Here is a 17,283-nt window from a genome sequence, read left to right as displayed (position 1 = left end):
TACCTTTCTTTTCCTTTTTCATCTCTAAATTCCACATACAAGAGAAAACATACAACCCTTGACTTTCTGAGTTTGGCTTACCTAACATAATATTCTCAAGTTCCATCCATTTTCCTGCAGATAGCATAATTTCATTTGTCTTTGTGGCTGAATAAAACTCCATTGTGTATATGTGCCGCTTTTTCTTTATCCATTCATCCCTTTAGGGCACCTAGGTTGGTTACACAGTTTTGTTTTGTTTATATTTTGGGCAGGCTTTGTGTGGTGTTAGGACATTGCCCCCTTCGTATTGGAAGCAGAGCCTCAGTGTTTTAGGTCATGGACTTTTCTTGATGTCTGGTGTCTTCAGGCCAACATTTGAAGCTCTGGATAGGTGAATGAGTCTTATTGACTATGAGCTTCTTCAAATGTGAGCACTGCTCATTTTACTGTATACCGTTTCATTGGTGACCCTCCAATGTCAGTATTTGGGACTCTTGTTTCACTTCCTCTCTCCTGCCTGAAGGGTGGAAACTTGATTACTCTGCTATGATCATGGTGGAGGGATGAGAATGAGAAAGAGAAAGAGGTCTTAACCTCTGTCTCCCTTCCCTCTTCATAGTAGGGTATGTACACCTTGAACCATGGTTATTATCTTCTAGAAAAGAGAGGATGAAGATCTTATATTTTACCTTCTTTAAGGCTGGAGTAGCTGATTTATAGGCTAGTTGTATTTCACTAATTCCCCTGTTGTTAGACTCTGTGCATTCTCACTTTTAGGTATACCCAGTGCTACCAATGTCTCATACCTTTCGACATTATACAGCTTTAAGTTAGGCTAGGTCTTACCTGGGATTCTGCTTTCTTCTAATCAGATACCACTTTGCATGCTTTCCAGCTTCCAGAATGTTACCATTTCTGTTCTGTTTGTAGATTATTTGGGGGAGAGTGTTATGCCTTTTATTTACTTTTTACTAAACTAGATCGACAAATTAAATGTACATGTTGATTCATGATACTTTCTTTGATTTTCTTTTTAATTTTAGTCTTTTTTCTTTATTTTGGTAAATAACATTAATGGAAATTTTTTTTCTGTATATGTCTGATTTTCTAATCTTTTGGTTAACTCAAATAGTTCATTATTTCCCCCCATTCATATAAAATGCTATTCATGAAATATACTAAGACATCATATATATGCTGGGCATATGTCTAGCCTTTCTGTTCTTTTTTTTTCTTCTTCTTCATGGTAATGTGCTGACGTCTTAACATTGTTTAGAGGGAGGCACATCTCAAATAGTATGAATACCCAGTCATCACGCTCATGAACTGAAGGGTCTTTTCTGTTCTTGATAAATACTTTTATCATTTTGCTTCCATATTATTCCAGATGAACTTCAGAATTATTCTTTTAAACCTGTATCTGTTTCCACCCCAACTCCAAAAAAATGTGTATGTATACATATATACACATTTACTTATCTCTAGAGGCTTATGATGGGATTTTTATTAGCTTTTATTAAGCAGGATAGGATTGACATCTCTGTAAAATTAAAAATAAGAACATATAGCCAGGCACAGTGGCACACTCCTGTAATCCCAATGGCTCAGGAGACTGAGCCTCCCGAGGAGGATTGTGAATTAAAGCCAACCTCAGCAAAAGTGAGGCTCAAAGCAATTCAGTGAGACCCTCTCTAAATTAAAGATACAAAATAGGGATGGGGATGTGGCTCCGTGGTCCAGTGCCCCTGAGTTTAATTCTCAGTAGCCCTCCCAAAAAAATTGAGGAACATGATAGTCACTATACTTAAGTCTTTCATATACACAGTTGATTCAATAAATATAAAGTATGTGCCTTGCCAGGTGCAGTGGCACATGCCTGTAATCCCAGCAGCTCCAGAGGCTAAAGCAGGAGGACCATGAGTTCAGGTGCTTTGAACTTAGCATCTCATCAAAAGTAAGGTGCTAAACAACTCAGCGAGATCCTGTCTCTAAATAAAATACAAAATAGGGCTGGGGATGCGACTCAGTAGTCAAGTACCCCTGAGTTCAGTCCCCAATACCAAAAAGAAAAGTAAAAATAAATAAAGTATGTTCTTGGACTGGAACAGAACATTTGTTGGTGTTACATAGTGGTAAACAAAATACTATAGCTTCTAGTGTTGTGTTACCAATTATGAGTATTTCTTTCTGAATTTAGTCCTAAGCATATTATATATTTGTGGTGAATGTGATTCTCCCTCTACTCCTTCTCCTCTGCCCCACCTATCCTGTCCTTTTTCCTCCCCTCCTCTCCCCTATCCCCTCCTCTCCCCTGCTTCTCTCTCCCTCCCTCCCTCCCTCCCTCCCTCCCTCCCTCTCTCTCTCTCTCTCTCTCTCTCTCTCTCTCTCTCTCTCTCTCTCTCTCTCTCTCTCTCTCTTCTCCCTCCCTCCCTCCCTCCCTCTCTCTCCTGGTTACTGCTAAGAAACAAGAGAATTGTTCATTTCCCCTTAGTCCTTCTGAGGTCAACATTTCTTGTGCCAAAAATGTGTCACTCTCCTCTCCCAACCCCCACCCCTGGTCAAGCACACAGGTTTTTCCAGAGTGCCACCTGCTTCTTGTGGAGATTTGATAGTGACTCTGAATCAATGAGCTACTTTGACTCCTAAGGATTTCACTCCAAATATAGTGGTTGCAGAGGTATAATTGCTATGCTGAAATTTGGTGTGGAAAATTTTATTTTATCTGATTTTTCTTTTAGACTTATCAGCCCTCAAAGTCCTCTTTGTTTTTGAGCCTCTTTGCATCTCCAGCTGTCAGTTTGGTTTTGTTCCCATTTTATTTCATGCCAGACTCTAATACAGAAATGAGGGCACAGTTAAAGGATCTGACTTAGAAGTAAGGAGAGATTTAAAAGAACTCACATAGTTCCATTTTTAGTTTTGTGTTGAAGAGCACTCCCTCAAAACAAAACTGACAGAAATGAAAAATATTGTTCCAGTCATCCTGTACAAGTTTCTTTTTTTTAAACTCTTGTTACATCATAGCTGGCAAAACACTTCTCTAATTGTATGGGAATTTTTTTCCTATGGTGATGACTGAACTACATCATCACTATTTATTAATTTCTCTTTCCCCAAAGGCTCTGCCATTTCCCAGCCTCACTCTGATTCATAAGTTCACTAGCTGCAGCTCCCTGATGACCAGAGTGTCTTGTCAGGAACACTGATCCTCCCTCTGTTCCTGCAGCGTCAATCATTCACTTGTGTAGGGGCTGGGGCGGTGGCTGTCATTTAATTAAATCTCAACCCTGTCTTCTGTCTCAAATCCTATGCTGCTTCTGCTGTATAATTACAGGGCCAAATTTCTGTGGGTAAATTGTTACAGATCCTCAGATCATTGATTTATCAAAGTCATTTTGATACCAAAGTATAGTTTATGCCTCCACCTTCTGTTAGAGACAAGTTTCCAAACTTTATAGTGTCTGCTGTTTGTCCTTAATTTCCCTTGTAAGTTTTTAGAAAACATTTCTGACCTACTGCAGTGAAATGTACCATATGAAAGCCATCAATCAGATGCATCTGGCTTTGACTCAGTTGCCAGCAAAGTGACTGCGGAAGATATTTGTTTCATTTTGGTTTTTTTAAGTTTCCTTAAGTATAAAATGGAAGTGATAATAGAAACTACTTCTTAGGATTATGGAGAGATTAAATGTGATAGTACATATCAAGCATGTGCTAGTGTCTGGCAGAGCAGACACTAAAGAACCTGCTACTGCTATTATTGTGGTTACTACAAATGACATCTGTAGAATGCAGACATCTAGCCCTTGGCTTTCATCTTATGACACAAAATCTTTTTGGTTTGCCTTCATGCCATTTCTTTCAGAACCACCCATTTCATTTGCTACTATAGGTCCCTTGTAATATTGCTCTTGAATATATGTTAATTTAAAAAAGAAGAAATAAACAAAAACAACCATAGTCATATTTCCACAGATGTCTGCATTATGGCATTTAGAATTCACGCAATATTTTCAGACTTGTTTCTTTACTTTGCATGTTTCCATCATTAGTGTCTGAGTTGGTAAGGTTTGGTTTTTGTTTGGGTTTCATTTTTGTCTTTTTTTGTTGTTGTTGTTTTGCGTATAAAAATGTAAGATTTTAGTGAGAAGAAAAGAGAACTCACACAGAACAAGAGGTAACCCAGTAGGGTTGCCATGGTCAGGTTTTTTATGTGTATTTCTTTGGCCTGGTCGGTTTCTTTTTGTGGCTTTTTCTTTTCTTCAGGGATGTCAGGGTTATTTTGCCAGATAAAATTTTCTAAAGCCATCCCCACACAGTCATCTACTCCTAAAATGTCTATCCTTTTCCTCTTACTAGTCATTTCACTTAATTCTAGAGATCTGATTTCCCAAATTCTGGGCTGTAAATTAGATTTTTGTCAAAATTTCTGGACTTGGCTGTTGTTGGATTTAGGATGACTTGGTCCTTTTATCACAAGGTTCTTCTTAGTTCTACTTGACCAGTGAGTTTTTATTTATAGATCAAAATTGGATCCTGAGTAAACCCCCTTTTTAATTCATTTGTTGTAAGTAGAGTAAATAGGGAAAATACTCATTTATTTATTTATTTATTTATTTGGATTGAACCCAGGGGCGCTTGATCACTGAGCCACATTCCCAGCTCTTTTTATATTTTATTTAGAGACAGGATCTCACTGAGTTGCTTAGGGCCTCACTAACTTGCTGAGGCTGGCTTTGCACTTGAGATCCTCCTGCCTCCACCTCCTGAGCTGCTGGGATTACAGGTGTGTGCCACTGCACCTAGCCAAGAAAATAATTTTTAAGAAGAATAAGATTGCTGCTATATCTTAGTTCTGTGTTAATTTTAGTCTTCACCATTAATGTTCCTTCTGTGTTCTCTCTCTGGAAGGATAGTAGTAACCTATCCCCATAACAGTTTCATTTCCTATTCTCTACCTCCTTACCCTTAACCCCACCATGCTATCTACCTTATTCCTTTACTATCCAGACAGGTAAATGCCTTTTTCCTGCTCTTCAGCTTTACTCCCTCATTTTATTTTCCACTAAACATTCTCCAGTCTCCCTAACCCCAACATACCTTAGAAATCTTTCCTATTATTTATCCCTACTTGCCTGGCAATATATTACCTAGAAAACCTTAATTTTTAGCTGTAAATTTGGAGGCTTTGCTGGTGTTTCTAAAGCTTTGAGAATCTGGTAGGCTAGAATTGACCAGCTCATACATGAAAAGATGGCCTGGCAGTAGAGTTGCATTTTTAGTTGTCCTAAGCAGCTTATATGAACTCTGGTTCCTTATTAGGAGCAGAATTGAAAGTTGACAGTTGAGGCTCTTGTTTGTTTTTTCTGATATTTTGATTAACTTTACTACAGATATAAACTGGGAAATTGAGATTAAGTTGCATGGGCAACTTATTGGGAAACAGTGTTGGGGATCAATATTTTGTGTTTATAATTCTTCTAGACCTCCTTAGTTTGTGGCTGATTTTTTGCTTTGTTTCAGATTTTTTTTACTGAGGTTGGTGGAGTGCATCTTACAATGTAGTTCTAAGTGTCTGCCCTGCTTCATATATAGGAGGTGGGATTCTTTGTAGACCACTGTCATTTGATCCAAATTTAGAAGTAAGACTTAAGGCTGTCAGGCAGCAGCTTCCTGCATTGTTTACTGTTCTCCATTGAAGTCATGATTAACGCCTGGGCTTTCATTCGTTTGGGTCCCTTCAGATACACCTATGAGCGAATTGATGGGCGAGTACGGGGAAACCTGCGCCAGGCAGCCATCGACCGGTTCTGTAAGCCAGACTCAGACCGCTTTGTCTTTCTTCTGTGCACCAGAGCAGGAGGCCTGGGGATCAATCTCACAGCTGCTGATACCTGCATCATATTTGATTCTGACTGGAACCCACAAAATGACTTGCAGGTAACCATTAGGATGAATGTTCTTTACCTTAGCTGCCCTGAATCAGAATATCATGAGAGAGTCTGGGTCAGCTATAGATTATCTGCCTTGCTCCAAGCTGAGGTATAGACCAGGACCTTGGTCAGGGCATGAAACCCAATGAAAAGTAAATGTTGACCCTTCCTGCTAATCAGAATGGTTCTGTCCTTTTGTTTTAATCAAATGTTTTATGGTAGCCTCCAAATATAGAATAGAGATGCTATTATTATTTTCTGACATAAAGATATCTCACATTTTCTCTCAATTTGTTTGTGAGATGGTCATGTATAGTAAACAAGTTAACCCAAAGAGGTGGGAAAGTTCCATGGTGTGGCAGGTGTGACAGACACCCTCTCTCTCCATGTAGTGCAACATAGCCCGGTTAAGTGGCTTTGCAGATTCTATTTTCTGTTTTTAACCAAACTAAATGATATGCAGCTTGACAAGAAAAGTAAGGATACTTTTTGAAAAGTAAGCATAAAGAAACAACAAGAAAATGGCAGAGTCTGTTTAGAGTTCTCCGTCAACCCTATTTTGAACTAAACAATGCATTCTAACCAGATTGGGCAGTGAGTCGAACCAAAATGATTCTAATTTGTCAAGAAGACTATGTAGAATATAGATTTATATCATATTGTATTGTTAATGATGAACATCATCCTAAATAGATATTATATCTTGGGGTGTTTGCTAACACTAGAATTGGGGGGGGGGTGGGAAATCAGGTAGCTCAAAGCCTTTTTCATAGACTAGATGAGTTAGCAAAAGAAGTTTAGAGGCTGCTTTACATTGATTCAGGAGGCACTCTGGGAGATACTGCAAAGGATGGAATGCAGGGAAGACATCACTCAAATCCACAGAGTCATTCTGCTTTGCCTTTGTCATTTAGTAAGTTCCCAATAGTAATTGTTTGAAGAAATCAGTCTACTAATTGAAAAATGGTGTTTTAAATTATTAAACATTTAAATTATTGGTGACAGCTAGCTAAAACCCAGGGAAAATATCATGGTAAATTCTAAAGCAAATTGTATGGCAGTATGTTCATCAATCATCTTCAAAGAAAATCAGTGGTTATGAATAGCTCACCATCGGTTCATTCTTCTGGTAAAGGGATGTTTGGATCAAAGATGAGTTAGTAGATTTAACAACTAACCAATTTTTAAAGTGTCATATACTCAACACTAAAATAATAAGCAAAAGCTAATATTTGATCAGCTCACTACCAAGAACCTAAATATAATAGTGATACAGATTAGGGGGTGAAAATGTTTCACCTTTTTGCCTACTACCTATTTTTTTTTAAATGGCTTAATTAGAATACAACCACAACCATTCCTCTGTGTATTATCTGTGGTCAGTTTCCTGTTATAATGATAGAGTTGAATACCTGCAACAGAGACCTCATAGCTCACAAAACCTGAGTATTTACTGTCAGGCATTTTACTAATGTTCACTGACTCCCAAACAAATTATTTTGTACAAGTCCCTGACAGCTATAAAGCTCTGTGATCTTTTGTGATGCTTATCTTACTGTGAGGCATAGTACTAGGATAATGATGTATGAATTTGAAGCCATGTTAGCTGGATATGCCTGAAGGGACATTAAAGCAGGAAATAGGTGGCAAAAGGCCAGAGGCAAAAGATTTTAGAATTGCCATGCTTCTCTTAGGTGAAGTGTAAACATTACTAGTTGAATAGATGTTATGCCAAGAAACAGAAAAGGCAAGAGATGAATTAAGGGATAGCAAATTGAAATTGGATAGTGTGGGGTTTTGTAATTGTGCTAAGTCAGTTTCTGAACTTCCCTTAATGCTCAGTTTTAATGAAGAAACAAAGACCAGCACTGCAGATGATCCAGGGTGTTAGCTTATACCCCAGAGCATAGCAAAAGCTTAATGAATGACTGAGTAAGTCAATGATAAAGGCAGCCCAGATCAGAATTAGAGTTAGAATTTTTTGATTCTTGGTCTTTTCAACTGGCTTCTGTGTTATTGATTCACTAGTTTCTGTTTTCTTGGTTATTATATTAAGGTTTTATAATTCAGAGAGAATTATTTTTCTTATGAATGAGATCCTCACTCTTTAACAGAAAACTACCTTTTCCTCTTCTACTACTCTTTCTAGGTAGGTCATGTTTAGTGCACATACAACATTTATACGTATGCATACACTCTAATTTTTTTAATAAATGAGAACTTTCAATCATCTATAGTTCTTTAAGATTGTTGCCTTGGAAAGTGGATTTAGTTATAAGATATTTGTCTGAGAATGAGCTAGGGTCATACCACCTGATGTAAACATCAAGACAACAGAAAAGAGAATCCCACTGTTTTAGGATCTTCTATCGTAGTGGAATTTTAGCACAGGTTCAATTCAGATGATAGAAAATACAAATTTTCATTCATACGTTTTTTTGTGGGACTACAAATTAGTATAAACATTCTGGAAAGCAGTATGGAGATTCTTGGGAATGGAACCATGATAAGACTCAGCTATCCCATTTCTCAATAATTACTCCGTAGAGCTAAAATCAGCATACTACAATGATACAACCACATCACTGTTTCTAGTAGCACAGCTCAAAATTGCCAAGTTATGGAACCAGCCAGCATGGCATGAATAGATGAATGGATTAAGAAAATGTGGTAACACAGAGAGAATGGAATTTTATTCAACCATAAAGAAGAATGAAATTATGGCATTTGCTGGTAAATGGATGGAACTAGAAAACATCATGCTAAATGAAATAAGCCAGATGCAGAAAATCACGAGTCATATGTTTTTTTCTCATATGTAGAAGTTAGAGCAAAATAAGGGGGGAAAGATGTGGAGGTATGGATAGCATAACAACAGAGGGAAGATCAGTGGAGTAGAAGTAGGAGAAGATTGATGGAGAAGGAGAAGAGACAGGAAAGGGGAGGAAATGCAGAATGAATTTATACTAAGTGCATGTATAAATACATCATGGTGAATTCCACCTTTATATATATATATATCTATAAAGTACCATTGAAAAATGTATAAATGAAAAAAGAAAATGTGAGGTCTTACTCTGGTCTCTCACAAGCAAGATTGGGGGGCAGTCCATGTTTGTCCCCAGTCAGGACACATAAGGGAGCAGTATCAGTGTGAGGACAACCCATGTTTCCTGACTTACCCCAAGAGAACCCCCACAGAGCCTTGAAAGTAAAGTCAGCCTTATGGTGGGGTCCTGGGCTCAGCTAAAGTGGGCCTGAGTCCCTTGTTAATCAGTTTTCTATTACTGTTACAAAATATCTGAGATAATCAAGTTGAAAAGAGGAAAGGTTTATTTTGGCTCACAGTTTGAAAGGGCACAGTCCATGATCAGGTGATGTTGTTTTGGGCCTATGACCACGAAGCATATCATTATGGAAGCACATGGTGGAGCAACCTGCTCACATTGAGGTAGCTGAGAAGCAAAGGGAGAAATAGAAAGGGACCAGAGTTCCAATATCTCCCTTCAAGAGCATGCCCTGAAGACCTCCCTCTCCCAGTATGCCCTTCCTCTTAAATGTTACACCACCTTATAGCAGCACCAAGCCAAGGGCCAAGCCTTTGATATATGGTCCTTTGGGGGACATTCTAAATCCAAATTATAGGAGCCCCTGAGGCAAACCTGTAGACAAACTAGCTTTGTGACTGGAGAGCACAGGTTCATTCTGATAAATCAGTGGAGTCAGAAAACAGCTTTACTTTCTCTGGTACTTTTTCATTATTATTAGCAAAAGTAAAGGTAGTCTTCTCTTACAGTTGTTTCACTGGGTAGAATTTGAGCTTTAAACTTCACTAGAGATTTTTTTTTAATCTAGGTCTTCCTATAACACGGACATCAAATGTCATGTACTATTTGCTTTGTCTTGCTAGACTCCAAGGAGTCCAACATATCATATCCCTTCTCCCATGCTTAGATCTTAACCAGTTAAGAAATAGACACAAGAGTGCAGTGGAGGGTCATAGCATCAGCTTCAGTAAGTTCTGAAGGCCCCTTGACCAATAACCAGAATTAAGCTTCCGAAGACTCCTGCTCACACACACCTTGATCTCTAGATTAAACTTACCCATGCAGATTTATTGGCAGCTCTAACAAGGCTGCCAGTGACAGGCTTTCTTCTTGGGAGGAAGCCAGTCCTGCTATTAACCCTGAAGGCAGAGGTGGGCCTCTTGGTAGTAGCAGGGTATTGTGCCCCCTTCACAGACCACAAGTACTTTCCTCTTTCATTGATTCATGATACTGTTCTTATTCTCTGACAAGCTAAGGTAACAGTGGTGAGATATCATGACCAACCTGGGCAAAGGTCCCTGAAGGCAATATTTAGAAAGCATGGCTGCAGTTGTCCCATGCAGTCCCACTGTAATGCATCTACTGGTGTGCAGAAGGGAGGAGGGAATCCAGCCTGAGGAGAAGAGCTCCTTCCATGATCAGTCACCAGAAACAGGACTCCAGGAAACTGCCACACTGCTCCAAGGAAAGAAAGGAACTGCCCCTTTGCCATTTCCTATGCTGGGATCTTAATTGCTAGCACCACCTGTTTCTTGATAGTATATTTATGTCTAAGCTTAGAGAATTACACCTGTAGAGTTTACTTTTTGATTGCTACAAGAAAGTTAAGAACTTACAGGTCTATGCACAAGTGCTCCATTATGTAATCATTTATTCAGTGAACATCTTTTAAATAGCAGGATGTGCCAGGCATTATTTAAAGTCCTGGAGACACACCAGCAAGCTAGACCAAAAGTTCCTGCTCTCATGGAGCATTCATTTTTATGAGTATGTTCCTCCATGAGACCTTTGCTCAAAAACATTTCTTCAGTTGGATCATGTTTTTAGTTTTAATTGGACACAATACCTTTTTTATTTTATTTATTTATTTTTATGTGGTGCTGAGGATCTAATCTAGGACCTTGCACGTGCTAGGCAAGTGCTATACCACTGAGCCATTACCTCAGCCCAGCATCTTGCAGTTTACCCTCAAACCTGTGTGAGCGAGAAGAAAAAAAAATCAGTGCTAATACTTAATGGTCACATATTGTTACTACCTTATAGGTCCTATAAACCATATTATTTACAGTCATCACTTTATTTGCCAGTTATCCTTCAAATCTTCTCTCAGTAGTAGAAATTTGCTACTTTCTAAAGATACTGTAAGAGAGCTGGAGTTGTGGCTCAGTGGTAGAGTGCTTGCCTAGCACATGTGAGGCACTGGGTTTGATCCCTAGTATCACATTAAATAAATAAATAAATAAATAAATAAAGATATTGTGTCCATCTACAACTGAAGAAGCTTTGGCAACTGATTATAAAAGCCAAATACTAGTCAGCTCAGTTGTCTGGTAGTAATAGACTGAGTAAACTATAGTATATTAGCATTGAATGAAGAATGAGGAATATCTCTGTGCTATGGAATCATCTCAGAATATATAGTTGAGTGAAAAAAAAATGATGTGGAGAAACTCTGTAGTGTGCTAGCATTTATCTACAGAGGCTACATTTGTGTCTGCCCGTCTCTGCCTCTCCCCCACAAGAGATAAAACTTGAATTTTTTTTAAGTGGTTACATATAGAGGGAACCAAGAACCACACAGAAGTGACAGAAGTAGAAACCAGTGTATTTGACTTTGTGTATTTGACTTTGTAGCCATTTTAAATATTTTACATTATTATAATGAAAAATATTTTTAACTTTTTTACAAATTGCAAAACAATGTAGAGTTCCAGTTTACCTTTCTTTTCAATAGCTCAGCTTCTTTTAATGTAAGCATTTTATACAACTATAGTGTAATTATTGGAACCAGGAAATTTTTGTTAATTTGTTCTTTTTAGATACACGTGACAATAGAGTATATTTGACATATTATACATACATGAAGTATAACTTATTCTAATTAGGATTTCATTCTTCTTGTTGTATACATGATATGGAGTTTCAGTGGTTGTGTATACATATGTGAACATTGGAAAGTTTTGTCCAGTTCATTCTACTCTTTCCTACTCCCATTCCCCGTCCCTTCCCTTCATTTCCCTTTGTCTAATCCAGTGAACTTCTGTTCTTCCCTCCTCCTCCTCTCTTGTTTGTGAGCATCTGCATATGAGAAAGAACATTTGACCTTTGTTTTGTGGGATGAGCTTTATTTCACTTAGTCTCCAGTTCTATCCATTTATAAGCAAATACCATAATTTCATTCTTCTTTATGGGTGAGTAATATTCCATTGTGTATGTATACCACATTTTCTTTTTCCATTCATCTGTTTAAGGGCACCTAGGTTGGTTTCATAGCTTAGCTATTGTGAATTAATCTGCTATATACATTGATTTGGCTGTCCTATACAACAATGATGAATCAACTGAAAGAGAAATTAGAAAAACTATCCCATTCACAATAGCCTAAAACAAAAAAACAACAAAATGCTTGAGAATCAATCTAAAAAAAAGAGGTGAAAGACCTCTACAATGAAAACTACAGAACACTGAAGAAAGAAACTGAATAAGATCTTAGTAGATGGAAAAACCTCCCGTGAAGCACCTGTACTGGAGTTCTTTGAGATTATACCAAGGAATGGAGGGTCAAATGGTGGTTGCATTCCAAGTTTTCTGAGGAATCTCCATACTGCTTTCCTTAGTGGTTACACCAATTTGCAGTCCCACCAACAACGTATGAGTGTACCTTTTCCCCCGTATTCTCGTCAGCATTTATTACTTGTATTCTTGATAATTGCCATTGTGACTGGAGTGAGATGAAATTTCAGTGTAGTTCTAATTTGCATTTCTCTAATCACTAGAGATTTGATGTTGAACATTTTTTCATATTTTTGTAGACCATTCGTATTTCTTCTGTGAAGTATCTGTTCAGTTCCTTTGCTCATTTGTTGATTTGGTTATTTGTTTTTTAAGTTTAATAAGTTTTTTGAGTTATTTGGATATCCTGGAGATTAATGCTCTGAGATGCAGATATTAAAGATTTTCTCCCATTCTGTAGGCTCTCTGTTCATATTCTTGATTGTTTCCTTTGCTGTGAAGAAGCTTTTTAGTTTGATGCCATCCCATTTATTGATTTTTTTTTTTTTTAGTTGTAGTTGGACATGATGCCTTTATTTTATTTATTTTTATGTGATGCTGAGGATCGAAATGTGCTAGATGGGCACTCTACCACTGAGCCACAACCCCAGCCCCCATTTATTGATTCTTGATTTTACTTCTTATGCTTCAGAAGTCTTGTTGAGGAATTGGTTTCTAAGACGACATTTTGGAGATTTGGGCCTACTTTTTCTTCTAGTAGGCACAGGGTCTCTGGTCTAATGCCTAGGTTTTTGATCCACTTTGAATTTAATTTAATTCTGCTGCAAATGGATTTCCAATTTTCCCAGCACCATTTATTGAACAATGTATGTTTATGGCACCTTTGTCTAGGATGTGATAACTGTATTTATGTGCATTTGTCTCTGTGTCTTCTGTTAGGTTCCATTGGTCTTCATGTCTGTTTGGTGCTAATACCATGCTGTTTTTGTTACTATAGCTGTGTAGTATAATTTGAGATCTGGTATTCTGATGCCTCCTGCTTCACTTTTCTCACTAAGGATTGCTTTGGCTGTTTTGGCTATTGTTTTTTCCAAATGAATTTCATGACTGCTTTTTCTATTTCTATGAAAACATTAGTGGAATAGGAATTGCATTGAATTTGTATAGCGCTTTTAGTAGTATGGCTGTTTTGACAATATTAATTCTGCCTATCCAGGAGCATGGGAGGTCTTTCTATCTTCTAAGATCTTCAGTTTCTTTCTTTAGTGTTCTGTAGTTTTCATTGTAGACAATTTTGTTGTTTTTGGTTTTAGGCTATTATGAATGGGATAGTTTTTCTAATTTCTCTTTCAGTTGATTCATCATTGTTGTATAGGAACACAACTGATTTAGTTAACTTTATATCCTGCTACTTTACTGAATTTGTTTATGAGTGTAACCAGGAAATTTACATTGATAAAATGTTAATCTAAGACCCTATTTGTATTCCTTCAGTTTCCCACAAGTGATCTTTTTCTTAGCCTGGGATCCAGTCTCACATTTCTTTTAGAAGTCATGACTCATCAGCCTCTTTCAATCTATGAAGGCTCCTTAGTCTCTCCTTACCTTTTGTCATTTGACACTTTGAAAGGGTACTGACAAGCTGTTTTGTACAAAGTCCCTTAATTTGTATTTTCCTGATGTTTTCTCATGATTAGATATGACCTTATACATTTGGGGCAAAAATATCATAGAAGTGATGTTATGTCCTTCTCAATACATTCCATCAGGGTACATGATGTCAGTCTTATTATCCTAGCACTTGATCACTTGGTGATGGTGGTGTCTTCCAGGTTTCTCTACTGTAGTATAACTACTTTTAGTTAAGTATTTGTGAATATGTATTTTGAGATTCTGTAAATATCCTGTTTCTCATTATACTTTTCCCCATTAATTTTAGTGCCCATCAGTGGTGTTTGGCCCATGGTCATTTTCTATTTCCATTATCCCTTCTGCATTTATTTTACTGTAAAGACAGTTCTCTTTTGTCTCTAATTTATTTATATCAGTATTATTTGTTTTGTTATTGTCTGTTTTGTTTTGTTTTGTGATGGGGTCTCACTATGTTGCCCAGACAGGCCATGAACACTTGATCTCAAGTGATCCTCCTGCCTCAGCACCTCTCCAGTAATCAGAACTATAGGCACACAGAACCACACCCAGCTTGCTTGCTTTCTTTCCTTTTTTTTTTTTTTTTTTTGAACTGGAGATTGAACCTACGGGCACTTTACCATTGAACTATATTCCCAACCCTTTTTCTTTTTTTCTTTGGAGACAAGGTCTTACCAAGTTGCTTAGGGAGCTGCTCTGGAACTTGGGATCCTCCTGCCTCAGCCTCCTGAGTCTCTAGTACAGCAACGATGCCACTGTACCCTGCCACCCCCAGCTATTTTATTTTATAAACCATTACTGATTTTTGTTTTCAAGATGTTTAGATTTAGCTTTTGGTATCCCTTCATTTGGGCTTCTTTGTCTGTTGGACATGCTATGATTTCTGAGCACTTTCTTTTCAACACATAAGATATTCAGGTTCATGTTGCATTTTTCCTGACATAGCTTTGGAACTGACCATTTCTTCAAGGATTCATCATTCTTTTTATCTAAGAATGGCATTTAGAAATCAAGATCTGGCTATGAGGTACCTATACTGGAGTTATTCCTTTTGGATCTTTTGCATAAAAGGAGCTAGGAAGTGGATATATGCGTACCAACACAAGCACATGTAGTGAACCTCCTCACTCATACTGAAGTTAACCATCCATAATGAGATTTCTGATTCTCATCATCAGGGTTCATTATAGTCTTCTCCTGTACATTATTTGTAACTTTTCTCTGTCAGAGAGAAGCCTGAATCTCATTATCTTAACACAGTGCATTTATTCTCTTAATCCTAGTGTATCCAGAGAGTACTATTAAGTAGTCTCAGAATTGTTAATATTTTCTGGAAAATAAATTTACCAGAGTATAATATCAATCAATAGAAGGTTGTTTGGGGGCTGGGGATGTGGCTCAAGCGGTAGTGCGCTTGCCTGGCATGCGCGGGGCACTGGGTTCGATCCTCAGCACCACATAAAAATAAAATAAAAAGATGTTGTGTCCATCGAAAACTAAAATATAAATATTAAAAGAAAATAGTAGGTTGTTTGGTTGTTAGTACCACAAATAATCGAAACATCATCTTCTTAGGTTGCTTAGTTATTTCTTCCCTATCCCCTTCATTATGGGTAATTAAGATAGGAAAGTCTTTTTTTTTTTTTTTTTATTCTGGGGATTAAACTCAGGGGCATTTCCCATTGAGCAAGATGCTGCGTCAGGATAAAAAGGACTATGATATAGCTCAGTGGTGGAGTGCTACTGGGTTCAATCCCCAGTACTGGGAAAAAAAAAATTTAAAGCAAAATGAAACAGTTGAGTCTGTATACGAAGTAGACAGCATGTCTTAGGCAACTTACCATCACTGTGATAAGGTACCTGAGGTAAACAATTTAAAAGTATTAAAGACTTATTTTTACTCATAGTTTCAGAGGTTTGGGTCCATGGTTGCTTCACCCCATTGCTCAGGCCTGTGGTGAAGCCAAACATAATGACAGAGAATATGGTGAAACAAACCTGCTCAGCTCATGGAGACTGGGAAACAAAAAGGGAAAGGCAGAGGCTAAGGTCCCAATGTACCCTGCACAGGCACATCCCCAAAAACCTATTCCTCCAACTGGGCCCCACCTACTAAAAACAAGACTCCGTCATATAAAACTATGATCCAAAATTGTAACACAGCATAACAAATAAAATAATACTGATGTGTATAAATGAGACAAAAGATAACTGTTTTTTCTGTAGAATTCCCATTAATAAATGCAAAAAGGATGATGGAAATAGAAATTACCATTAGCCAAACACCATGATATTTGGAATTATGCCATATATATAATATTTTTGTACATTTTTGGTTTTATGTAATTGTTTTCCACTGGTAGTCTGTTTTTTTTCTTTTGGCAGTACTGGGGATTGAACTCGGGAACAGTTTTCTACTGAGCTACTTTCCCAGCTTTTTTATTTTTTATATAGAGACAGTTTATTCAGCTGCTCAAGCTGGCCTCAAACTTGCAGCACTTCTGCTTTACCCTTATAAGTTGCTGGGATTTTAGGCATGCACCACCATGCCCATTGTAACTCTGATATACTTTTATCCAGATTAATCAGCTGGGTTTGCTTTTTGTCCCAAATTACAGTAATATTTTAACCCTCTGTGTTAGCTTTTCATTGCCATGACCAAAATACTTGACAAGAACCAAGAACAGCTTGGGGAGGAGGAAAGTTTATCTTGGCTCACAGTTTCAGAGGTTCCGTCTATTGACAATGGACTCCCATTGTTCTGGGCTGGAGATGAGGCGGAACATCATGGCAGAATGGAGTGCTAATGGAAAGCTGCTCAGTCCATGGCAACCAGGAAGCAGAAATCTAAGAGAGAAAGAGGAATCAGGGGAATGAGAATCCCCAAAGGCAAGCCACCAGTGACCCATTTCCTCCAGTTATACCCCACCTACCTACAGCTACTACCCAGTTCTTCCAAATTATTATTCTATCAAATGGATGAATCTACTGATTAGATTACAGCTCATGATTGTTTTACCTCTGAACATTGCTGCATTGTTACAGGAGCTTTTGGGGATACTCATATTCAAACTAGAACACACTCTTTCACTTCTCTGGTTGAGTGTGTCTTCATTGCCTTTTCTCCCTCTGTCTCTGAGTATTTATGTAGACACACA

At 37.8% G+C, this 17,283-nt stretch overlaps 1 protein-coding gene and 1 pseudogene across 5 annotated transcripts in view; one reads left to right on the top strand and one right to left on the bottom strand.

Annotated features, from left to right (window-relative positions):
• Chd6 (chromodomain helicase DNA binding protein 6) overlaps nt 1–17,283 on the top strand; it is a 239,790-nt gene that overhangs the window by 166,843 nt on the left and 55,664 nt on the right. For all 5 annotated transcript variants that reach the window (XM_078051794.1, XM_021729477.3, XM_013360568.4 and 2 more), the window contains one exon: nt 5,727–5,922. In XM_078051794.1, the coding sequence (XP_077907920.1) occupies nt 5,727–5,922 (196 nt within the window). The remainder of the gene's footprint in view (nt 1–5,726; nt 5,923–17,283) is intronic.
• Nucleotides 1,222–1,317, bottom strand: LOC120887094 (small nucleolar RNA U13; annotated as a pseudogene).

This window comes from Ictidomys tridecemlineatus, chromosome 5 (assembly GCF_052094955.1).
Source record: "Ictidomys tridecemlineatus isolate mIctTri1 chromosome 5, mIctTri1.hap1, whole genome shotgun sequence".
Taxonomy (NCBI): Eukaryota; Metazoa; Chordata; class Mammalia; order Rodentia; family Sciuridae; genus Ictidomys; species Ictidomys tridecemlineatus.
This window is presented reverse-complemented; position numbering and strand designations above follow the sequence as displayed.